The sequence below is a fragment of the Zootoca vivipara genome, chromosome 3 (assembly GCF_965207765.1).
Source record: "Zootoca vivipara chromosome 3, rZooViv2.hap1.1, whole genome shotgun sequence".
Classification (NCBI taxonomy): domain Eukaryota; kingdom Metazoa; phylum Chordata; class Lepidosauria; order Squamata; family Lacertidae; genus Zootoca; species Zootoca vivipara.
This window is the reverse complement of record NC_142586.1, coordinates 77,478,716-77,504,833: the sequence shown is the minus strand read 5'-3', so window position 1 is coordinate 77,504,833 and position 26,118 is coordinate 77,478,716. Positions and strand designations below refer to the sequence as shown.

The following is a 26,118-nucleotide window of genomic DNA, read 5'->3' as shown; positions in this document are numbered from 1 at the left end:
TGCTCAATAAGATATATAAAGGGGAGAGTCAAGGGAGGGATGTGTGAAATAAAGGCTAGATTAGATCATCCCCAGCCAAATTAACTTTAATTTGGTAGGAACTATCACAGAAACTCAGGAAAAGGAGCAAAAAATTAAAGAAATAAGCCTTTGACAATGAGGGGTTCATTGGTTATTGTGGTCTTTTCAACGGCAGATGACATGTTAAAATATATTATTCAAATACATTGTACTCTGCAATACATTTCATTAGATCAGGCATCCCCAAACTGTGGCCCTCCAGATGTTTTGGCCTACAACTCCCATGATCCCTAGGTAACAGGACCAGTGGTCGGGGAAGATGGGAAATGTAGTCCAAAACATCTGGAGGGCTGAAGTTTGGGGATGCCTGCATTAGATGCTCTGGTTGTTATGTCACTGCAAAAAGATGATTGCTTTAGGAAAAGTGGAAAAACTCAACTTTGAGGCTACAACTCAGAGGGGCTGAGATAGAAGTTAGACTTCCCAACTCCTTATTTGTAATATAGGCATTTGTAGGAATATTCAGTGGGTAAGACAAATGGGCTTTGTCATGCTGGCCACATGACTTGGAAGCTCCCTCGGCCAATAACGCAAGATGAGTGCCGCAACCCCAGAGTCAGTCACGACTGGACCTAATGGTCAGGGGTCCCTTTACCTTTAAGACAAATGTACTCAGCCAATCAAACATCACCTCTTCTTCCTTGCAAATATACCACCTGATCAGTGTTTTGTCATGACTGGTATTTAAAATCAGAAATGAACTAATCGGGGAGAAAACAGCCCAGGGAGGGGTGGAACAATATGCAAGGGAACAATAGAGAAGCCTCATGGAGCTTTTCCTCCTGCTGACCAATCCTCCTTGTAAGTATCTGCTTTCATAATCCTATTATCTTAGATGTGGGGTTGGGACAATCCAGTAGTCAACAAAATGTTTACTTCTGCTTTGAAACCTCTTTCTTCAGAGTGCAGCTACACCTATCAAGTAAATGCTGTACTGCAAGGTAAGATATCTTGCTGCAAGACCCACAAATTTTTTTGGACAAACTGCTTCTAGAGCAGGGATAGCCAACATGGTGCCCTCCAGATGTTCCTGTACTCAGTCCCATCATCCTTGGCCAATGGCCATGCTGTTTAGGGGCTGGTGAACATTTGATTCAGAGGATGTTATTGCTGGCCATGTGTGTGCTTTGACACTCCTGGCTCTAAAGAATGGAAACCCAGCAGCTCAGCCTTTTGCCTACACAGCTGGCATCTCTTCAATGGTTTGAATTGCCTGGGACATTCACAGTTCTCAGACCAGAGACTTCTCATGCGTATCTTTGTGCAGAGCTCTCCCCTCTGCAAAGGGATTCAATTCTCTTCAGTGGGAGTCACAGCTCTAGGCATATATGAATCTGCACATGAGGCTATTTGCTCTGATGAAGAGAACTGGAGCATGCGGAAGCTCTCTGTGTACAGAAGTAGACATGGATATGTGGTTTGGGGACCTCAAATTTCATCCAGCATTGTAGTTGCTGTAGGAGTGACAGAATTATCGGATTCTTGTATAGATTCTCTTTTGGAGGTGTGAATTTGGCCAGGTATTCCATCTCTGTGAGAATTACAATTCTGTCTGTTCTATTGGGTTTATTAATTTGCTTCAACCACCCCGCCCCAAGGGAATTGCCGGACAGAAACCCACATATATGAACAAGTTATAGTAAGATTGAATCAACATCTTCAGAGTTAAAGATCAGAAATAAATTAGGAATGTCTCACATTGTTGTCCCCCATGCGTCGTCGTTGGAGCCGCTCCACATCATCAATCTCATAGACTTTGATCTCAAAGGGCTCCCCCATTCCTCTCTGGGAACTTCTCAGAGGTCCATCTACCCAGCGTACTGCTGGGCTGGTAGGTTTCCTTATAGGAGATGTTGTGTCAAGCGATAAAGCTGGGATGAGTCTCCGTCTCTGAGAACCTAATCAAGGCCACAGTTATAAGGTTTTGTTATCAAAGGACAAAACTTGTTCTTCTCTTCAAACAAGAGTTTACAACGTGGAAGTAAACAAGACTGAGGAAAGCTGCCTCTTAGCTCTGAACATTACCATCATATATACAATAATACTGCAGTCCACAAGTGCTGACATATCACTACATTTATTTCTTGCAAAATTCTAGTATTGTTTAGCACAGCATAATCTCACTTAGCATCCGGTTGGGATCCTTCTCTGGTCTGAGCAATGAGCTGCTTGCCTTCACCTTGCCCCACTCTCAACAGCTCATGAACTATGTCTGATAATTAAGAGTGAACGAATCTTCAGAGTATACATCATTCTCACAAAGAGACACAATGGGACAGAAGGGAGGTGAGGAAGTGCCTCAGGTAGCAAAATGTCTTGAGCCAATCATGGGTGGGCAGAGCTGAAAGGGAAGCAAGCCCAGCAGGCGCAGACCCCATCTCTCCCTCCACACTCAGTTCTTTGATAAGCCCATACAGACCTAAACATGTTTAACCTAGCACCACTCAAGGTGCACTAGAACCACTCTTGTGGCATCTCAGATTGACTTACGGTCATAAACCAAGAGGACAACACCCTTTCACAAACCTGTCCACCCTATGAATCTCCACATGATCCCACCTGGAGGTAAGGCCAGAGTTCATTTTGCTACTGCTGTTTAAATGTTTCTGCTTGTATTGGGGGACTTTTGTTTTTCCAATTGATCATTTTGTCCAATACACTCAGGAACTGCTAGCATTAGAATGACATGAAGGATTGTCTCAGGAAGGGAAGAATAGGAAGATGGCTAGCCAAGCCTGGTGGAGGGGGACAGGTCCAACCCACTTCTTCTCACAAAAGATCCACTCATTTCCATGATCTCCTCTTCTGGAAACAGATTCAGATTTCACCGTCCGCTAAAGATCCAGTATTTTGCCTCTGTGAGCTTGACTGACCAGAATCCTGTGTTTGTGTTACTTGGATCCTCACATTTTGAACTACATTTGCAACTGCTCATTCATGTTGCTGTAAACAATGAACAACAGTGTGAGGGGAAATGAGAAAAAGCATTTCTCTCCTACCTGTAGAACAACAAGCAGAGAAACAAGTCTCTCTTACTTGCAGAGAAGGTGATTTGAAACTCAATCTATTTTAAATAGGCATTGATTAATGAGCTGGTTATTAGTCTGGACACAGAAGGTATAGGGTGACTTAAGAGGAATTCCTGCTGTCCCAGAGTCCCTCTACTTAATCTCTGTGGTTTATCTGATTTCACTTGAGATGGGTTGTGTAAGGAAATATATCTATACAGTAGTGTTTTATGGCGAGTGCCACCAAGGTTTCATGATACCACAGAAAGGAGAGACTTAACTGGTTCCAAACAGTAAATACACATATTCTATAGTGCTGAGCATGAACCAAGTATACTTCTATATCTATATAAAACACACAGTGGGCATCTGCTCTACAGCAAGCAGAGAGCAATGGGAGTTTTGGCAAGGTTATTGTCCATCTGTCTGTCTATCCGTACACATATGCACTTCCCAGCAAAACTCGCCCTTATATCTCGATTTCTTTTGCGATCTGAAAATGAGTGAATCCCTCTTTATACAGTCTAACTGAATCAACTGCCAATCTCAGAAGGATAATTTTATTTTATCATGCTGTTAAGAACAGCATGCATTGCACCTGTTTCCGAGAGGATCAAGTAATTTTTTTTTTTATGTTCAGATGCATTGGTTGTGAAAAGTCTAGCAAGACAAGAAACCCGGGCAACTTTAAAACAACAATGGAAAATATGTGATAATATTCAGTTACACCACAGGGGTAATACCACAGCTATAAGGTGCAAACTACATGACCACAATAAAAAGTTACAACCACGTTGTACCGGTATAAGATTATGCATGGTAAGTTGAAAGCAGATAGAAGTTTTTTCTCCCTTTCTCATAATACTTGAAGTCATCCAACATTGAACTACTAAGGACACACAAAAGGAAGTACTTCTTTTTAAAAGGATTAGGCATATTAAGGTGAACAGGACTATCAATGGCTCCTAGCCACTGCTTGAGGCAGCGTGCCTTTGAATTCCAGTTGCTAGGAATGACAAGAGGGGAGATGCTGTTCACCCAAGTTCTGCTTGTAGGATTCCCATAGGCATCTGAACAGGATGCTGAAATAAATGGGCCATTGGCCTGATCCAGCAGGCTCTTCTTGTCTCATAGAATCATAGAGTTGGAAGAGACCACAAGGGCCATCCAGTCCAACCCCCTGCCAAGCAGGAAACACCATCAAAGCATTCTTGACATATGCCTGTCAAGCCTCTGCTTAAAGACCTCCAAAGAAGGAGACTCCACCACACTCTTTGGTAGCAAATTCCACTGCTGAACAGCTCTTACTGTCAGGAAGTTCTTCCTAATGTTTAGGTTTAAACTTCTTGCGTGTCTCATTAAAAAAAAACAACCTCGTATCCATCTTTGATTCCCTTTTCTAGTATTTCTACCTTATGACCCATCCTGATTCCTTTTTTCTATGAGTGAAAGTAACTGTCATGGATTGGTTCCAAACATTCCCTCATAAAGGGGGAGTGGAGCAATTTGATTCTACCCTGAAAGAGTCAGAATCATATTGCAGCAGGTTATGGTACAGCATTTAAAGCTCTGCTACATGAATAAGAATATCTGAGTGCTGACCTTGATTTGAGCTTGGTAACATATGGCTGATAGCTGAAGTCCTTGTAGGCACAGACAGGATAGCAACAACCAGTGAATAAATGTAGTAATCATAAGGAATTGGTGAAAAGTGTAAGATTAGAATAACATGCCCATTAGGACACGACTAAATGACTAAACAAAAACAACATTCCCATACATATATTTATATGGATAGCATATCATTTTCTAATTAAGATATGGAGTCATGGAATCATGAGACAAAAAGCATATGATAGCTAAAAGCAGATAGAATTTACAACATGAGGAGCAAACCAGGGCATATAGGAACATGCTTGGGCAAGGGTTTTAAATAGAAAGTTGATGCACACAAGGGTGGTTTGTTTTGTTTTTTGTAAGAACAGTGTGGCAAATGTCTAAATGAGGAATCTAAGGGTAGGACACGGTGTACTGTGCTAGGGGTCCAGATTTGCTGATCAGACTGGAATGGCAAGACAAGTAACTGGGTGTGGGTTTATCACCAAACAGCAAAGAACTGGGGAGCCAATTGGAAAGAACCCAAAGTGGGATGGAGACAAAGAAAGAGGATAAAAGGCTATGATCAGATAGATAAGTATTTGTATGTGTTGACCATTTTCTGTTATTTTCTGTTATTTTTTACTTGCTCTCTATTCTGTTCTCTGAACTCCAGGTTTGCATCTGCAAGCAGGTTAGTAGCATCCCTGTTGGGGACGGCTGGAGTATCTCATGAAATAAAACTTTTACAATATTACTATTTCCTCCTAGACTGACCAATAATGTGGACAATTCTTTTATTGTTCGTGTATTCAGTGTGACATAAATGCATTATTTGAGACTAGGGAGGCAGCACTGAACATCATTTCACATGGGGTAAGCTGAGTAAAATCTCCATTAAAAAAAAACCCACATTTTTATCTGCCATTATTTTATCAAAATAAAAAAATTCCTTCCAGCAGCACCTTGGAGACCAACTAAGTTTGTCATTGGTATGAGCTTTTGTGTGCATGCACACTTCTTCCGATACCACACTTTCTGAAGAAGTGTGCATGCACACGAAAGCTCATACCAATGACAAACTTAGTTGGTCTCTAAGGTGCTGCTGGAAGGAATTTTTTTATTTTGTTTCGACTACGTCAGACCAACACTGTTGTCTGTAACTATTATTTCATCAGTTGTTTAATTGTACCAAGCAATGCTTTTCGCCATCACCCACAACCTCTCCCGCCCTGTGTTCCCCGGTCTAGCATCATTAGTTCTGAGGCAGATCATTTAGAGTCTGTAAATGAGCACTACTGGTGCAATGTCAGGAGGCAGTCCCTCATTGAGCATGGCAGATTGACAAGTAATTTGGGAGAAGTCCCAGAGAAGATGTAGGTCACAGCAGGCAGTGTCCAACAGCCACACATCTCTAGCCAGCCATTGAATAGCAACACGCCTCCTCACCCCCATGCTTCACTGGGGCTGGATTTCAACACACTATTGCTATGCCAGTTGTAGAATGCTATTGTGTATGGAGATGATTCTGAGCTGGTTATTGTCCAAGGCATACCTTAAAAAAATGAATTAGCTCAGTCCCTTTCCCAGCTTTCCCAAAAGAGAAGGGGTAGGGTCCAGACAAGCTAGTGGCAATTGTGTTCCTGTAAGCGAATTCCTAGCCAGCCAAGTTAGCAGGTTTTATTTACAAGTAGTCTAATGGTGTCCAACTCAATCATGCATGTTTCACAGAGCCTTCAACATGCACAATAGCCCACTGCTACTTCCTCTATTAAATCATTCCTATATTCATGCGGTAGAAAGCTCAGTGCCAGCACGTGGTAGTCAAGCGTGTAAAAAATGATTACCCGGATCCCTTTCAACACAGATTTGCTGCATGAAATGGCCTGGCTGTGACCTGGGAAAATCAATGCTGTTGTTTTTAATGAACAAAAAAAAAATTGTGATTGGGGCCCATTTCACCATCTCTGCTTTCCAGTCAGCAGTTAAGTGTTTAAAAGGGTCACCAAACACACACACAGTAGCTCCTTTTGCTATTGTGAACATCACCAATAAGATTAAGAAATAACTTTTATGTATGAATTGCCATCACAGTTGGCATCATCAAAGCAAGTATGTGAGATGCTGCTTTGAAATGCGACTAAGTTTCTCTTGAACCAAACACTGCAACTGCAATCCAACACAAGAGTTTAGTGTATGTAGCCACACTTCAATCTCTGTTGGCTTGCAGCTCATCTGAAATGGGGGGGGGGGGTGAATTCTGGCACTTTTGAATGCGAAGATAAATGATCTGCTTGTTTGTTTCTTCATTTTTGACAGCATATTTTCTTATGGCATATTTCTGTTCAAAGACTGTTGGAGGAAAACATTTTTCCTGTGCAATGTGTGAAACTGCTTTTAGTTTTTCATTTCAATTTTATATTTACATCTGCATAAGTATGTGTGTGTTTGATATTCCATTATTAAAATGCACAAAGCAGGGTGGTGAAATGGGAAGGAATCAAAAGACCTCTTGGTCCAACCCTGCCTTCCTTCCCCTTTCCACACCTCATTGCAAGGCTGAATAGTCTGTGTTTCAGCTGCACTGGTCATGCAATCCAGATTACAGTGTTGTGGAAGCATTGCAGCCAGGCGGACAGTGGAGACTCAAAATATGACACTTCTTAACTCATTATCAAGAAGCAACAGATGAAACTGAAGGCAGCCTGATGATGAAACTGAAGGCAACTGTTTAGGGAAGTTTTTTATGACTGATATTTTAATGTATTTTAAATCTTTTGTTGGAAGCCGCCCAGAGTGGCTGGGGAATAAATAATAATTTTTATTTTTATATATTATTATTATTATTATTATTATTATTATTATTAAGTTTGGGTGGAATGGATCTTTTCAATTTGGGGTGGATGGCAACACAACACTTAAAGACAACAGCAACAAAACAAATTTGTTAGTATCTTCACGTTCTAAAGCTATGCATAACTATTTTAGAAATTATTTTGTTGCTTCCAGTGACCCTGATATTGATAGATTCCAGCTTTCTCAGAAGATCCAATACCTCCCCCTACATTCATTCTCAAATAAACCCGGATTGATATTACAACTTATTTTCAAATATCCATTTTTGAATTTGAATCTTCTTTCTTACAAATGACACCATTAATTAGAAGAGCTTAAAACCAAGATGTAGGTGAAGACTAACACTTAATCTAACCATTGGCACTTTTAGTCTTTTTCTCTTATGACATTCAGCAATTGCCTTGGCGAGGAAACTTAGTATGAATTGCGATATTAAAAAAAGCTACACCATTCATAAAATGTTTTAACATGGAAGGAATCATAAAGGTTCCTATGTAAAGCAAAGTGAAAAAGAAAAGTCACTCAGATCTGACATTGTCCTAAAACATTCAACATTGTCGGGCAACAGATATGAGCACCATGGGCCCTAAACCTGCATTATTAAATATTAGGAAACGTTGCTTAGCACTTATTCCAACAGTGAACATAAGTGATGAGCAATACCAGAATTGTAGTCACAATAGAGGTACAACAGAAGTACAAAAACTGTTTTAAAAGCCTAAAGCTACAATCCCTGAAGTGTGTGTGTGGGGGGGGATTACAAAGGTGCTGTTCGTTGGGCTCTCACTGGCAGGCAAAGGTGGGGAGAAATCAATTCAGATTGCATTTAAAGGCTAATTTACCAATTCTACACTTTCTGAAACAGTATGTGAACCCAAACACAGCTATACTTAGAAATTAGCACTGATCTGAATTTTTCAAAGCAGTTACCCAATAATTTGTAGAAAAATGCATACACTATAGTACACATATTAGTGAAAATGACATACAAGATCCATTATGTTTTGCTTGCGTATTTGGCAAAACTGCATATAAAAAATGTGTAGTAAGATAAATTTGCAGCAAAACGCTGATGGATTTTTAGACGTCTTTTTTAAAAATTAAAAAAACAACAACCCTGATGCAGAAATGTATAGAACTAAGAATGGAAAAATTAGATACAGAGAGAAACAAAAATCAACATATTTGCCCATCCCTATTGGTAAGACAGAGCCAAGGGTTGTGTTCTTCTGTCTGTTTCTGGTCTCAATTTACCTCCCTCCTATTTCCACTGAAAACAACAGAAGGCAAAGGGGAGGGAAAGGTTTAGACCAGGCATAGGCAACCTTGGCCCTCCAGATGTTTTGGAACTACAACTCCCATGATCCCTGACCACTGGCCCTGTTAGCTAGGGATCATGGGAGTTGTAGTTCCAAATCATCCTGGAGAGCCAAGGCTGCCTATGCCTGGTTTAGACACTCATAGAAGAGTAAAATTGGAAGGGACCCAATGAGTCAGCTGGTCCAACCTATTGCAAGGCAAAAATGTATCTAATTTTTCTCCTGGTTTTTCTTTTAGGGGTGTACAAGAGGACCAGGAGGGTTTAGGATTCTTTAAGAACATAAGAACAGCTTGCTGGATCGGGCCAGTGGCCCACCCAGTCCAGCATCCTGTTCTCACAGTGACCAACCAGATGCCCGTGGGAAGCCATAAGCAGAACATGAGTGTAACAGGACTTCCCCCAGCTGTGGTATCGAACATCTGGAATTTCAGCCACATCCGACACGCTCCCCTTTTGGCACTACATAGGCCAGCTCTTTGGGAGGAGCTGCCATTGTCAAGAGAGGTAAGGTCTGGCCAATGAAGACTGTGCACGCACTAAGGAGCTGCCGAATGTGGAGCAGTAGTTGGAAAAGAAAGAGGGAAGAGGAGCCTGAAATGCCCTGCTTGGAGGAAATGGCTGGCTGGAATTCTGTACAGAAGCCTTCCTTTTAGGAGGGCAAATACACGCCAACACTTTGTTGCAGGTTCCACTGGTCTGGTTTAATTTCATTTCCTGAGCCCTCTTCTGCTTTCTATGAGCCACACTGAACTGAACAGGTCTCTCTTTCTAAGAATGTGGTCTTTGCTGCTATGTGACATGCAAGATCAGCTGAGGCCACGTTAAGCCCTACTAACCAAATCTCAGGAACCAATAGCTAGATTTTCTCTCCCAAAGCAGCCAACCATATAAGCTATTATATGCTCCAATATCCCTGAGCTTGATCTCCCTTCCAAGTGCTCTAGCCCAGCCCTTGCCAGCAGGCAGGCAGCCAGGAGCAAATTACATTGGGGCCCTTTGTCCATCGGTAACCAGCTGCTCTCTAAAAGATTGACCATGAAGCCCTATTCTTTAAAAAGAAAAAAAGGAATTGCCCAAGCCATGCTGATTCTGCTGTATTGAGCTCTGTCTTGTGTACTTTGCACATTTTCAGTTCCAAGCTTGTTGCTTTACTGAAAAGCAAAAGCCTTAAAAATGAAAGTGCACACAGGCAATTTTCAAACTGATGCAGCCGCATGCTCCTAATGAAGGGAAATGGATTCTCCCTTGAACCAGTATTACAGTCAATAATTAGTCATAGTTTCAGGCAGACCCAAGAACCCTTTGATCTAGCTAACTATACATAAAAATGGACTTATAGCCTGTTTTATACAAACCAAATAAAGTTGCAGGGAGGGGAGTTGCCTAAGGAAGATCTTCCTTAGAAAACCTCATCCTGTTGCAAATGATACCCAGTCTGTGCTCGAGGGCTTGCTAGGGATTAGGAACGCCACAGGGGGACAAGAACTGGAAGCCAATAAATAGCATGTATGAAAAAGCCAATGTATCTGTGAAGATTGTTTGAGAGCTTAAGTGTATGTCTGAGAGCCTGTTGTATAATGTAAATCTAATCACAGGTTTGCCTTCTGTGGCCTTCTTATATTCTTTAGCCTCCGAAGACTCATGAGCTCATAGCATTGCACCTGGGGGGAAATGGATATTCAGACTAAGGCTACAATCCTATGTACACTCTCCAGGTCTCAGCCACACTGAACTTCTGAAGAGCGTTGAACAGAATTGCATTGCAAGAGAGTCAAACTCAACTCTGGAAGAGAATTGTAATAGCTCATTCTCATGCCCATTTGGGTTGGCTACGATTTTAAAAGGAACATGATATTTAATACAATCACCTAACTAGCAATTACCTAACAATACATGATCTTAACATATTTAGTTATCATGTCATTTTTTTAAAAAGAGATGGTGTATGAGAGAGGGCGGACTTCACTTTGGCAGCAGCAGAAACAGTTTCTGAAGTGAGGGAATCAGACCCTCAGATGCCTAAGTGCCCCTTAGCCCCGTGTTGGTGGAATAATCTGACTGTGGATTTAATTTAATTTAATTTAATTTATTATTTATACCCCGCCCATCTGGCTGGGTTTCCCCAGCCACTCTGGGCGGCTTGCAACCGAATATTAAAAACAATACAGCATCAAACATTAAAAACTTCCCTAAACAGGGCCGCCTTCAGTTGTCTTTTAAAAGTAAAATAGTTGCTTATTGCCTTGACATCTGCTGGGAGGGTGTTCCACAGGGCAGGTGCCACTACCAAGAAGGCCCTCTGTCTGGTTCCCTGTAACCACACTTATTGCAATGAGGGAACCGCCAGAAGGCCCTTGGCACTGGACCTCAGGGCTGAACGATGGGGGTGGAGACGCTCCTTCAGGTATACAGGTATATGATCACTCTGTGTGCTGTTCTCAATTTTCAATTGGTTATGAATTACATTTGTATGAATGTGGTTATTATTAGAAGTCACCTTTAAAAAAATTATGGTGGAAAGTGGCATATGCTTCAAATAAAATAAAAATAAGCCATGGTATCTAGACCACAGACTAACCTCATTATCGGAAAAAAACATGTTTCTGGCACAGACCTAGTTTCCAGAAAAGTGATAACACTGGATTATCCTTCAGCATAGCATCCCTAATTTTAAAATGGCAAAGCATGATCTAGCCCTTCTGAGTTCTGTATTGTTTTCAAGGACAGAGGGTGAGGGAGAGAAGCATGGACAACCTATGGGGGGCTATTGGGTTGTTGTTTTTATTTTGATTATGTATTTTGTGGTTTTATATTTTGATTTTATTCTGTGAACTGCCCTGAGACCTCTGGGTATAGGGCAGTATATAAACTAAATTAGGAGGAGGAGGAGGAGGAGGAGGAGGAGGAGGAGGAGGAGGAGGAGGAAGAGGAAGAGGAAGAAGAAGAAGAAGAAGAAGAAGAAGAAGAAGAAGAAGAAGAAGAAGAAGACTCCAGTTGAAATCAATGGGACATGAATGTCCTCAACTGCCTGGGCCATGTCCACAATTAGTACATTCATTGCCTTTCCCACTATCTACTATATTAAACCTGGTGTACACCAATCTTTGTCAACCTGGTACCTTCCACATATTTTTTTTTTACTACAACTCCCATCAGCCTCAGCCAGCACTGACTGGGGCTGGTGGGTTATAATCCAAAGTATCTGGAGGGCACCAGGTTGGTGAAGACTGGTGAGACAAATAACCTTATAGCTTGCAGAAGCTAGCATTGTTGCACAGGCCATGCTGGGGCTTCTTTACAAGGGCTCACACTTTTAAGTCAGGATAAATGCAATTGTTTCCAATGAACGGTTTGTGACCAGCCTAATATATGTGTTTGTCTTGCCTCCTTGGTTAAGCTATCTTGTTGCTATTTAATCACACCTCCTTATTTGAACAAAAAGTGGCCATGGTGCCTATTCACTCTTAGAGGGCAGAGGTTAACAGGAGGGAGGAGGAAACCAGAGAATAAATAGCTGCACAGATGCCAGGAGGTAGTGAGGGAGGAAAGATCTGTCACAAAAAGACAATTATAAAAAGGCACTAGGCTGCTCTAAAATGGCAATGGCTTTAGGATATGTGTGGTCCAGTTAACAGGGTCCAAGGCCAAAGAACCAGGAACAGCTGAAATCTAATTGTGAGCTTGACTCTTACTTTCCTTTCAGCCCAGTCCTAGTAATGTTTATGCAGATGGAAGTCCTGTGGAGCTCAAAGGAGAGTAGAGATAGGAAGCAGTAATATTGCACAGAAGGAGGAATTAAATGCCAAACAAGTCTGAAGCCCATACAAAATGAAAAAGGATGAACAAGGGTTAAACATTATTTACTGCATCTGAATTGTGGACCTGCCATGAATTGTCCTTTCATTCTTCCAGCACAGTGAGTGGATAATACCAGGGTTCAGCAGCAAATAATGGAAGGTTTAGACCCAGTGTTAATAAAGCACTAAGAAAAGTCAACACATAGTTATGGTAGGTGGAAGTTGGTGACTAACAGGAGGATGTGTTTGTATTTGCCTGTATGTATGATTAAACACTATGTGTTTGTTTAGGCTATGTAACGATCAGGTAGCTGCAAGCAGTTTCCTGTGCTTATGAAACCTAGAACCTGAAATTTAAGCAGGACTAAAAACTGAAAGGTAAATTGCTCTTGTCTTTCAAAACCTGTTATGTACCCTTTGATGCTCAGGTTCTAAAAACCGTTACTTAAGTATATAGAAGTACTGTAATGCACTTAAGGAAAACCAAAAGAAAACAAGAGCTCAATCTCCAGGAGGCAGGGAGAAGAGAGGAATCTGTCTCTTCAGTGTGTGAGAACTTCAAAAGCAATCGTGAAACCTCACAAGACTGCTGGTGATTTTCTTAAAAGTCTTTGTGGCCTCTAAAAGGGGTTTTCTGTTGATTCATGTTGATCATGCCCGACAGCTAGCATTTCCGTTAATAATAATCATAAATAAACCAGACAAGGTCACCTGACCTGAAATGAGCATATCTATAGCACCATATCCATTATAGCAGTGTGTATCCATGACAGCAAATCTGGAAGGGTCCAGTGCTCTTGACACCGCAGTTTAAAATAATAGGAAATGCCTTGGGTTCTTTGAGATAGATACAGTATGTATATTTAAATCGCAATGGCAATCTTTTATACATGGACTAGTATTAAGGGAAGGAGATCTGCCTTTAAGAGGGGAAAAAACTGAAGGAAGACTATTCTTGTCTATAAATTAATGTCAGCAGATTTCCCCATTCCACTCCAGTTTGATCCTGGCCCACTGCTGCAGTCATAATCTTATGTTTATGTCCTCATAAATCTATTGACATGTAAAAGATTGTGCTTCCTTCCAATACAGAATTATGACTTTATTTGGGGGGGGGGGGTTCAACGAGAAAACATGCTATGAAAAGTGGAAGGCTTTATTTATTGACAAATGTTTAATGAGGAAAAAAAGATATTTGCATTGACTCTTTTTTTTAAAAGGAATGACAAGGTGTTAAAATATGACCTGTTACTTCCAGGCTTAATTAGAAATGGGTACAATTCATTAAAAATGGTGGTCTGGTAAAAATAGATGCATCCAAGCTCAAAATTAATCTTTAAGCCCCCCCCCTCCATTACACATTCCCTGCTTTGCACAGTTTAGTAAAGATGAGCTGCACACTTCGTGCTGAAGGTCAATGGATTCAAGCTCTATCAGGGTAACAGGGCAAGCCATTTGTGGTGCCTCGCTAGACAAATTTAATTCGTTCCACAGGTCTTTTCTTATAACGAAAAATTCGTCTAGCAAATCCCATAGGAATGCATTGAAATTTTTTTTATTTTTTATTTTTTGCCCATAGGAACGCATTAATTGAATTTCAATGCATTCCTATGGGAAAGCGCGATTCGATAGACACATTTTTCATAAAACGAATTCGTTTAGCGAGGCAACCGCCGCTAGAAAAAACCTTTCGTTAAGCGGGAATTTCGTTAAGCGGGGCATTCGTTAAGCGAGGCACCACTGTATCTGAGTGCTGGAAGGGAGCTCAAGGGTCAAGCTGTCCCAACACCTGCATTATGCCAGGATTTTCTAGATCGAAACCACCCCTGACAGATGCTTATTCAGCCTCTTCTGAAAAAGAGGTGGATCCTGTACCATAACAGGAGAAATGTAACTAAAGTTTGTCAAGGATCAAATATATAACCAGAGTGTGCCAGCCTTGTAATAGAGCAAGTCCCTTCCCTTTCTTGAGGAAGGATTTGAGAACATGCTCAAAACAAACATGACTCTACTATCTTGGCGATAGTAAACAAATCCTTTTTGGATAGGCCACATACCTTTTAGACCAGCCATAGCCAATAGAGTTCATTTGCAATTATAGGAAATTTAAGGCCTCCCATGATGATGAAGTGAGCTAGAAATGGCAAGTATATATTCCGTCACCTATGAAGGCATTCCACAAGGTCAAGCAAAAATCAGCTCCATCTGATGTACATTAAAATTCTCCTTGCTACTCAGCCTGCTATACTTTGGTCATTAGTATGGGTGCTAGCTTTGTATTCTAGGATTTTCAGCACACTGGGAGCAAGGGGTGAAGGGTGGGATGGCTTCTGTCTTTTGTGATCCACTTTAGCTTCACTGATTAATGAATGGGTCTCAGCTGGCACATTTGAGGGATATTATTTTACACTCAAAGTGGCAGAAGGATGTCTATGGCAAATGATGTTTGATTCATAATGCACATGAGCATTAGAAATATGTATTCTGAACCAGTAATTACAAACTTGTTGGATCAGCCTGAGGCCCATCTAGTCCAACATTCCTTATAAGAATCTAGGTGGTCTACAATAAATTGACCAATAGTCTACTGTTGGAATGCGATCTCTCTTTTGCCTTGTTGGATCAGTGGTCCAGAGGAAAAGGACTGGATGGCCTTTCCACCTATGCAGCCCTTCTAGTGGAACATCTACTTCATTTCTTGTCAATCCATCCATGGGGAATGCTGAAAGGTGGGTCTGGATCACTAGCAAAACCCACAAATAGCTGAGAAGAGTGTGTAGCCAATTGGGATCAGAGGGAAGGGAAAGAGCAAAGTTGAGTTAAGGCTGTCCATTGAACAGGGACATGTAGCATATCTTCCCATGGCTGGGCTCCCAGCAACATCTAGAACAGGGGTCAGCAAACTTTTTCAGCAGGGGGCCAGTCCACTGTCCCTCAGACCTTGTGGGGGGCCGGACTATAGTTTGAATTTTTTGGGGGGAACTAATTCCTATGCCCCTGATGAAAAACTTTGAACCCAAATCTGACACCTTTGTTTGGGGCTCCTTCATTGTTCTCCTGCATGAGGGGAAGGACCCTGTTGCTACAGCAAAAATAAAGGCTTTGCTTCTCACAATTCTCTGGTTGGCCTCTGTTATATTATTCAACTGATGGAGAACCCAATAAGGGCTTTGTGTACCCCATAAGGGAATAAGGGCAGATTTTTGCTTATAACACCCCACAAATAACTCAGAGATGCATTTTAAATAAAAGGGCACATTCTACTCATGTAAAAAAAATGCTAATTCCCAGAACATCCGCGGGCCGGATTTAGAAGGCGAGTGGGCCGCATCCGGCCCCCGGGCCTTAGTTTGGGGACCCCTGATCTAGAATGTCACATAACCCCCACCCCAGATCTTTGTAGTCAATACTATCGGAAGAGTTGGTATGCTATAATGGGCAGAGAGTTGAACTTTTTCCATGATACTACAGAGGGGTTTCTATGACTTGAGACTAGAGCCATAGGTTGAATTCCTGTAGAAATTGGAGTTCTTGGTGAGTTCAGAAGTAAACAAAAAATTACAAGAACTCGGGCCAGAAAGGATAATTTCAAAAATTCTTCACAGAGTTTTATTCAGGATAACTTCCAGTGAACATCAACACCAGGACAAGGCCCTGTTTCGATGATTCTTCGTGGATTCGATGATTCTTGGTACACTTAGACCTGAGAAACCTCGCTGATGAAGAATCATCGAAACAGGGCCTTGTCCTGGTGTTGATGTTCACTGGAAGTTATCCTGAATAAAACTCTGTGAAGAATTTTTGAAATTATCCTTTCTGGCCCGAGTTCTTGTAATTTTTTGTTTACTTCTATAGGTTGAATTCCTGCCATGGAAGTTTTGGGTGAACATAAGGTTGTTATGAAGATAAAATGGCTCATCTTCCACATACTTTCCTAAGTTGTTTATCCCCTAAGGAAGAGGATAAACATGTGATAAATAAAACAAATAAGACAGTAGGTAAGAAAATAGCCTCTACAAAACCTGCTTTTCTCATTAAAGCACATTCATTGATAAGAACAAACACAAAGAACTCCATTCTAAAAAGGACACTGGGCTGGGTTGTTGAATATAAGGCAGAGACGATGAAAACAAAACAAAACCCTAAGATAGGCTAGTAATGGAAATTGGAAATAGTTATGTCTTTTTGAGAATTATTCTTGATGGTAGCCTTGAAAGAATAATATTCTCATGCTCTAGTTCAAAATGCTTTGAGTCATTGCTTTAGGCACAGAACAGTAATTTCCATCTGAACAGCACAGAAATTCTCTGTTAAATTTCCCCCAGCTGAACTTCTATGCCATGCAAGCAGTAAAGATGTTCTACAGTGTCACATATTATTCTAGTTCACAATTTGGGCACATGTCTTGGTCTCCCAGGAGCGTTCAACCTCTTCTGCCCAATTCCTCCTGAGTTAATCACCTTAAAATGCCTTAATTTCCTATGGAAACATTTTTAGCATTCCCCCAATGAGGTAAGTAACTCTGAAACCTACTTAGCAGGTCTCGGTGCTATTTCTCAATGTACAAGTCTAAGGACATACCTGTATTCGAACGCTTCTTTGGATTTTTGAGACTTCGGCACCTCCCACTGAGGGAGCTGCTGTTCTCACTCATAGAGTCTTGTGCCGAGGACGCACTTCCCGTTGCTTCACTGTCTCTCATCATGCTTTCATACCCGCTGCTTCCTCCACTGTGGTAGAACAAGGCTGTTTTCCCCATGGCTGGTGGCAGCTCCCCACTCAGGACACTGCTGTTGTCACTTCCGTGGCCACTGCTACAGCGGTGAGGCTTCCGAGGTGGAGTGATCTTGCTGTAAGGTGAAGGCAGCAGGTGAACAGTTGGCTTCTCTTCTCCGTGGACAGTGCTGCGATCATCTGTGTCTGAGTTCCTGCGCAACTGCAGCCCTCTGGTGCCTGTGCTTCCTTGCAGAAGTTCTGAGATCCTCCCATTGACAGCTCTGAGGGGCAGTTTTGAGGAGAGCCCAGAGCCCCTGTTCCTGCTGAGAGACTGAGTAGACCAGGACATATTCTTTCCATTCGGAGGCAAGCCTGAACTCTGCCCTACAGACTGAGGGAGGGACTTGGTAGAGAAGCTAAGTGTTTTGGTGGTTGAGGCAGCCAGGCTTCGAGCCTTAGGACTTGCCAAGAGGAGCTTGCTCACTGCAGAGATCTTTGATGGACTGGCCTTTGGAGAGGCCCCTGCAGACTGAAAAAGGCCTGAGTTTGTGGGTGAGGACATTGCACTGCGGTTGAAACTTCTCCCAGCTCTGGGCATTGTGGTGTCTCTCCCAGGACCCATCTTAGAGCTGACAGAGGACAGACTCTCTGCCCTTTCCAAAGACAGGCACTCATAATGGCTCCCACTGGACCTTCCCAAGGAATTGGTTCTGCTGGCCAGCTGTTCAAGTTTGGCACTAAACAATTTACTGCTGCTATTGTTACCGCTCTCCATACTGGAACCCTTTTGTTTCCCATTCAGCTCATCAGGAAAACTAGCCAGGAAAGGTGCTGGTTGGTTCAAAGGGCTGCTGGTGCTGCTACTGCAAGTGCTGTGCTGAGGGCTGGCCCTATTTTTCTGATCCAGGCTAGATTTCCTCACGGGAGGCAACGGCGGAGTTCCTTTGGGACGTGTGAGAACGCAGTGTTTGGGGGACGCAATCCTTCTTTCCAGGCTAGCTCTGGAAGTCTGGGACCCAACAGAACAGCTAACGGCACTGTTCTCCTCAATGTAATGATAGGAAACAGCATCCAATTCTTCCAGCTTGCTGGCCTTCTGAACGCCTCTCGTGAGGCTGCCATTTTTAAAGCTTCCCAGTGCTGGGCTGTGGGCCGAGGAACTGGGAAGTCCTATTTCACATCCATCTACAACCCTCTTTAGGTTTTCCGTTCCTGGGGAGCTAGAAGTCTCTCCACTACTGCTGCTAAACCTGTCTGCTGACTTCTGCTTCTTATTTTGTTGAGTGATGGCTTCAGCCTTGGGGCCACAGCTTTCTTTTTTCACACTGTCTTCCCTCTTTAGCCAAGGATCATCAAATTTTATCTCTTTTCTTACACTGGATTCCTTCACCTCTTGAGGCTGGGGAACTTTTGCTGGTGACGACACTGCAGATATGGTCTCAGGCAGCTCTTGTGCCTTAAAGGGATTAACAGCAATACATGGATACACAGTAATGTTGGTCTTCATTGGAATGAAACCTTCACAACTGCTTAGGCTTGTGGTGTTTGATATTGTGACTATAGTCTTTCCCAGGGCTGATGTTTTACAACCTTTGATAGGTGACATTTTATTAATACTTTCATCGGTAACCTCTGGCAGTACAAATATTTCCTCGTTGACTGGCTTTTGCTTGTCATTTATACAAACCACACTGCTGTTCTGTACGCCTCTTGCCAGTTCAGGAATGGGCGCATCTGCCAGTGCTTCCCCATGCCCATAGCATGCTTGGGCTATGAAGCTGTGGCATGACTGTTCGCCATCACTTCCGGTGCTCATTTCACTCAACCACGAGCTGATAGAGGACCGTCTGCTTTCAGCCTCTTCAGCTTTGTGATCCAGTCCTATTTTTGGAAGAGGCATAAACTGGGCGATACTGACCTCAGACACAGGAGCTGTACTGGCATAGCATTCAAGATCTTCACTGATGCTGCTGATAATGCTAACCGGCCTAGACCCGGAGGCCAGAGCTTGCACAGAACAATCACTGTTAAAGCTGATGATACTTGTTGGACGTCCGTTCTCCAGAACCCCACTAATGGTCAGTTCTTCAACTAGGGTGAAGACCAGCTCATCTTCTCCATTCAGCTCTAAGGGCTGCTGCACCGTGACCATGGTGGTGCTCAAAATCTCCTTCTTTGACTCAGGAGAAAGAGGCGACTCTTGTTTCTGCTCCTGCTGCTCTTCATTGTCAATGGGCTCCCCATAATCAGCACTGCTGGAAGACACTGACTTTTTCATGAGTTGTGGGCTCATGCCAATGGGAGGAGTGCGGATCTCTGGCTGCATCAGAGACTCACTGGACACCATCCCGGAGTCCTTGCTTAAGGACGATGGTGGTGGTGCAGGGTTGGGCAGCACCCCTTTCTGGGTGTAAACCTTGCACCTCTGAGAAGGAGAAGTGGGCGGCTTGTACTCTGATGTCTTGGAAAGGCTTGCAATGCCAAGCCGCGGGGAACCCATGGGCCGAGGCTTGCTTTCCACAAAGCCGCAAGTGTTAAGGCTTTCTCGGCTGCTCTGCAGATCTGTGGAGTGGGATTGCTGGGAACAGTTCATGTGGCTACTTGGACTGCCTGTAACACTCCTAGGTGATGGAGGGGTGGGTGCCTCATTAAGCACCCCGGTGTGAACAGGGGAATGGCTTCCCTGAATTTTGTTGGCTGTTGCATTCAGGTTTTCCTTGAAATCTTTATCAGGTTCTTGGCAGCCTGCCAGGCCTTCTTCCCTGCCCGGCTCAGATGTACTAGTGAGCTCTGCTGCTTGGCCTGACACAGGGCACTTAGTCACTTGCTCAGAGCTGAACTGAGCAGGCAGTTCTTCAAAAGGAAATGTGTCAGTCTCCTCACTGCCGTCAATGCAGTCTAACCTCTCCTGGAGTTCTGCAAATGTATTGCACTTCAAGCAGTCTCTCTCGGAAGTGCTGGGGGCTGTCTCACTCATCTCCTCCAGCTTGCCTTCAGTTTTGGTCTTCTGAAGGGCAGGAACTATGGGGACAAAATCCGGGGGACCTTCGTTGTCCGTCAGTTCCTTATCCGAAAGGGAAGTGCCGTTGGGGCCAACGTAAATGACGGTGTCGCATGACTGTTCGCTGCTAGAAGAATAATCTGGGTCACTTGACAAGTGAAGAATGGGGAAGTCTGGATCAACAACGTTCCGAGAATGGAAGGGCCTCAGCTGGGTTGGCCTCCGCATCCTGCCTTCTTCACAAGAACTTTCTCCTCCAGAAGAGCTTGATGTGTACTGTTGAGGAGGAAGACAGGTGAAAGGTTAGCATTTCAAAGAGCCCCCTTCCATGGAGCCAAAATCCACACCCCATGCTCTCATATAAGCTGTTGTGCATGCAGAGGCTACCGCAAAGGCCACCAGGCATGGAGATTGCCTCATTCGACATGCAATAGAGTGCTATGTGAAGCTGGTGGCTTCAGGCATCAGGGATAAGCCACCAAGTCCACGTGGCAGGTTGCTGCACAGAACTGGTTTAGCATTTCAAACAGCTCCATGTGCTTGGATTTAAGCAGCTGCCATATTGCTCTATTTGTTCATACAGGAGCAGTTAGTGGGGAGGGGACTTGCTTACTGGGAGGGAGAAGGGTGAGGCAGTGGGGAGCTGGGCATGGTGTGGATGCACCAACAGGAGGGGCAGATTGGCTCCGCAGGTGCATCTGCACAGCACTGACCTCCCCAGGACCTTGCCCTTCTCCTTACTGTGACTCTGGACCACAGGTGCAAGCTGACTTCCATCCTCACTCACAGCTCCTCTGTCCATGCACACTGGGCTTTAGCAGAATCACAGAGAGTAAAAACAAGTTCTAAAGTGAAATGAAAACCAATTTATTTCAAACATGTTACATTTATAAGGTTCTCCTCGGTTGTGAGTTTTGTCAATCTTATTCCCATTTTTCATATGAAAAACTGAGGTTGGACAGTAGTGATCTGCCCAAGATAACATGGACCAAATCCTTATCATGGAGAGCTCCAACTCATGCGCTGTCAATAGTATGGTCATGCCTGTTTATAAATAACCTATGCAGTCAGACACCAATGTCATTTACTGGGGTATGTTGTTGTGCAATCATATTGAGGAAAAATGCCTGATGCTGCAATTCTTCTGCTGAACTCAGTGAGCTGCTCTACCAACTAAATATGCGTAGATTGGGCTGCATGCCACTTTGATCCCTGTGTTCCTTTTGACAGTTGTTAAAACAAATTCATTAAAAAGCCTTCTTGCAATTATTTACTCTGAAATTCATTCACTGATCACAGTGGAGTTACTTTAGATGGATGACTGAAGTCTACAGCTAAAACCAAAGGCTAATGATGTTGAGCTGAAACATAATAGTTGAAAGTGGACGAGCATTTAGTAAGCAACACCCATCACTTAATTAGGTGGCTGGAATAAGCACACTTGGAAGTGTATTTCACTAGAATCAAGGGGGCTTACTTCTGTGATAACAGCGGTGGAGACGAAAGCAGAAAAGGAGGAATAATAAAAAACACCAGACCATACCTCCCATGGCTTTCTTCCATTAACTATATAAAAGAGGGTTCACCTCTGCATTTCAGGTTGAGGGGGAACACATTGATCCTCTAATCCAGTTTCTAGCAACAAAAGCTCAGGTAATACTAAAATTTCCTAGATTTTAATAATGCCAAATAGATGCACTCAGTAACTTCCTGAAAAATCTCTAAGAAAGGATTCCACTACTTCTCTGTCCAAGTTATCAATTTCTTTAATTATAGTTAATATGTGTTTCCTGATACACACTTTAACACAGTGGGACTTTCATTTTATTTCTTTATACATTTTATGAGCCTCCTTTCAAAGTGATTTCCACAAACTACAAATGAAATAACAATTAAACCACTCCCAGCAATAAAATATAAGCAGCTAGCAGCATAATACATGTTGGCACAGAAGGAAGTCCTATTGAGGTAAGTATTGGATTGCAGCCTTAAGCTGCAATAAAAGCTGATTGCTTGCTTAAGAGAAGGAAGTTTCTAAAATTAAAAAGCCGTTATCTGCTGGCAGAAATTGTCTAGAGTAGGAACAAGGCAAGTCTCCTTAGAGAGGCACTTCTACCAAGTCCTGATCCCACATGCCTAACTTCAAAAAGAAGTAAAAAGTCTCAGTGACTGTGAGGGCACATACTCTCCATACAAAAGTCTTAGGCAACTAACTCTCACAGTTTTACTTAGTTGTTGCAAATTTTAATTAATGTCCTCATGGCCCTTTAAATTCAGTTTTATTTAGATGGTGGCTAGAGAAGAAGAGATATAAAATAACATGTGTTGGATCAACCTTTTCTTGCTGTAAATGCATGTTAGCTTCTGATTTTTTTATCAGAACTGAGCATTGGTATATGCAATCTTCTCTTAAATAACTATATAGTATTCAGATCAGAACACCAAGCTTCTCAATTTTCACTCTCAAGATAAAATATCATGTTGGCTTCAAAAGCACTGGCTGAATTAGTACCATCCAAACCACATCAACTAGTCTTGTTTCTTTCTTTTTTAAAGTTTGTGCTCATTGTAGGATTAATGAGGGAAATGCTATTGAAATTAACATTGGTGTCACACACTACAGCATGCTCTGTTGCAGAGATTTCTTTCTGGGAATAGATTGTTGTGCAGTGATATTTTGTAGAATCTGTTAATTGATCTCAGCTCACATTTAACAATCCTTAGGCTGCTAATGTGAATGTTAATAAATTATACTAGCTTGACTTTTAACCATGATTCCATGCTACATAGACTTCAAGAAAGCAACATGAGAGTTTGAACTCTCTGCCATTTCTGAGCCTGTTATAACCAATCATTCATCTAACAATGAAACATATGATTTCCCTCATGCACTCAGATGTACTGCCATAGCATCAGAAATTAAGAATATTGATTTTTGTTAGAAGCTGCACTTTCAAGGCCTCTCCCGTTTCTTCCGGATCCCTAGCTTGCCATGCTCTTTCCAGAGCACGGCAACAAAAGAGTTTTCCCCTTGTCCTTACCTTTGTTTTCTTTTTCTTCATTCTTAAAACCCTGGATGCAATCTGGATGGTGGAAAGTGTTTCAGCATAGTTCCCTGCAGCTGCCGAAATGTGAGCTATCATGGTAGTACGGCAGTTCATGTTCCCAAGGGACTCCCGGAGCAACATGGTCAGCTTGCTGTCTCTGCAAAATAAAAAGAATTAAGGCTACATTAGTGAGCCATGTTTCACTTCGACTGTCGGGATGTGACTCCAGGTCTCAGCAAGATTTCTTCCTTTTTAATGGAATACTAATTAGCATTGTTCTTCGGGATTCTAATGCACTACATCTGCCTCTGAACAAGCTGGAAAATCCCTGCCCTGAAATGGAGAGTCTCTTATCTTTCAAGGGTTTTCTGCCTGCCTTGTTTTCCTAGCACATTTCAGTAGTATTTTAGCATGGGAAGCCACCTCGTCACCAGGAACCTATTCTGGGCTAACTAGTTTTAAAAGAAAAACCAGCTGTATTTAAAGGCACTTAAAACACAGCACGAGTTTCACCTCTGCTCATTCTTTTTGATGACTGAAAATGGAATTAGTTTGTCCCATTTTCTCCTCGTCACACACTGAGTCACTGAATGGACTCATTTTTAGAAGAGCTTGCTACCTCCACCTCTCTATCACTTCCAATGATTGTAATGAGACCTGCAAATGGTATTGCATGACAATTGCTTTGGCACTGAAGAAACTCTGCTAACATTATCCATTAATGCAACCCCAATTATTACTGCAGGCGATGGCGTGCCATCAAAAATTCAACAACAAAAACTTATTTAGAATGAAAGGGGGGGGGGAGAAAAACTCTGCCTCTTGTCAGCAATGCACAAGACAATTCAGGAGTAAAACAGTCACTGTGTTATGTGATGATAGTGGGAACCATTCATTCTATTAATGCAATTAACAAGGGTACAATTCACAGGCACTTGTCCTTTGAGAGTCCTATGGGAATGGATGGGAATTATGCTCCAATAATAATAATAATAATAATAATAATAATAATAATGTTATTATTTATACCCCATCATCCTTAGTTCCCTGCAGAACTCAGCAGGGAGGAGGATATGGACAAAACTAAAATTAGTTGTCTCCAGGGCCAGCCCACTCATGAGGCAAAGTAAGGCAACCGCCTCAGGTGTCAGGATCCACAGGGGCAGCAAATCCAGCCTCCAATGAATGCACTGCCTGAGGTTGCTGCAGCAGTGGCCGTGGCACACTCCTTGGAGGTCAGATCTGCTTCCTCCTCAGCAATGCCCACCCAATGCTGCCTCTACAGCTGCCTCTTGGGGAATACTAGGCTCTGCTGGTATCCTCACACCCCTAGAGAGGAAATAGCAAAGGCTGCCCTCTGGGGTCTCCTGGGGCCTGCACACACCTGGTGTGATTGGTTCTGGTGCCGCCTACCGTTGCCTTCCCTGCCCTACCAGAACCAATGAGCACCAACCTCTACTGGTACTTCCCCCTGCTGCCATAAGGGGTAATTTGCAGGAACTGCTTGCTGTGAGGGAGTGGGATACAAAGACACACACAACAGAGTTGCTATGTGCAGATACAGTAGCTCTATTGTGATTGTGTGTGTGTGTGTGTGTGTGTATTTGCAGATAAAGTACAAGATAAGCAAATTGTTTCCTGATTATTTTTCTTAAGAGGGAGTTTAAAGACACTGGGTACAAGACATATTGCTATCCTAAATAGATTCATTCAGAAGCAAATAGCTCCATTTCATCATGTCTAAACAAAGCATCCACCGAAAAGTCGGAAAGTCTCCCCAGAAAGTTCAAGTGCAACCTTCTGTTTTGCACAGAACCTGCCAGTTCTCAGCTCCCTGTGGGCAGAGCGAGTCAATCCCTCTACAGTATTTGATGGCATGTGATATAAACAAAAGTCCATTAAGATGGCAGCAAGGAAAAATGCATTCATTTCTCAGATTCAAGAGATAAAAGGCTGTTGTGCAAGCTTCATGCATCATCTCTTCATCAAGGAATACTGCAATATCAAATTCTGTGCAAGAGTAACCACTATTCCATGGATGATGTACACAGAAATTATTAACATCTGTATGGAAATCGATACCAAGCCTTTCATTTACTCACGAGTCCATCAAAGCACAACATGGAATGACAGTGCAAAAGGGCAACAGACTACATCTAGGTCTCATGAGAATAACTAAGTCATGCAGCCATCATCAGCAAACTAGTGTGGTCTTCCTCAAGACTTATAAATGATGGATGTGTGTAGGTCACCTGAATTATGCTGAAGTGCATTCTTACTCTTGGAAGAGAGATGATATTAAGCACATTCCTGTGCTACATCTATTGAGATTATGCTTATAAATAACAGCAGATGCTTTTTAAAAACCAGCAATGTTTCATATTAGACTCAAACATTAACATTATCTTGATAATCTTCCCTTTGCTGTAGGCTACAGTTAGCTGCCTCCTTTCTTATAGCTAGCTAAACAGCTTCCAAAAAGAAAACTACAAAGGAAAGGTGACTAATCATGCAATTTGCAAATATTTTGCATTTTATATTCAAGATCTGGACCTCCCAATTCAATGGTTCAATTATCTCTTTCAATAAGATATGCTAATGATTTTTTTATATAAAAAAACCCACACAGAGACAGAAAAAATGCCATCAGACACAAGCCACCTTGTTGCTGCCTCTGTTCCTTTGATTTTGCAGC

General features: G+C 42.5%; 1 protein-coding gene across 3 annotated transcripts in view; it reads right to left on the bottom strand.

Annotated features, from left to right (window-relative positions):
- The window catches only part of KIF26B (kinesin family member 26B), a 275,544-nt gene that overhangs the window by 2,495 nt on the left and 246,931 nt on the right, over positions 1–26,118 (bottom strand). For all 3 annotated transcript variants that reach the window (XM_035108339.3, XM_060272882.2, XM_035108340.3), the window contains 3 exons: positions 23,418–23,580; positions 17,241–20,652; positions 1,780–1,979 (listed from right to left, as the gene is read on the bottom strand). In XM_035108339.3, the coding sequence (XP_034964230.1) occupies positions 1,780–1,979; positions 17,241–20,652; positions 23,418–23,580 (3,775 nt within the window). The remainder of the gene's footprint in view (positions 1–1,779; positions 1,980–17,240; positions 20,653–23,417; positions 23,581–26,118) is intronic.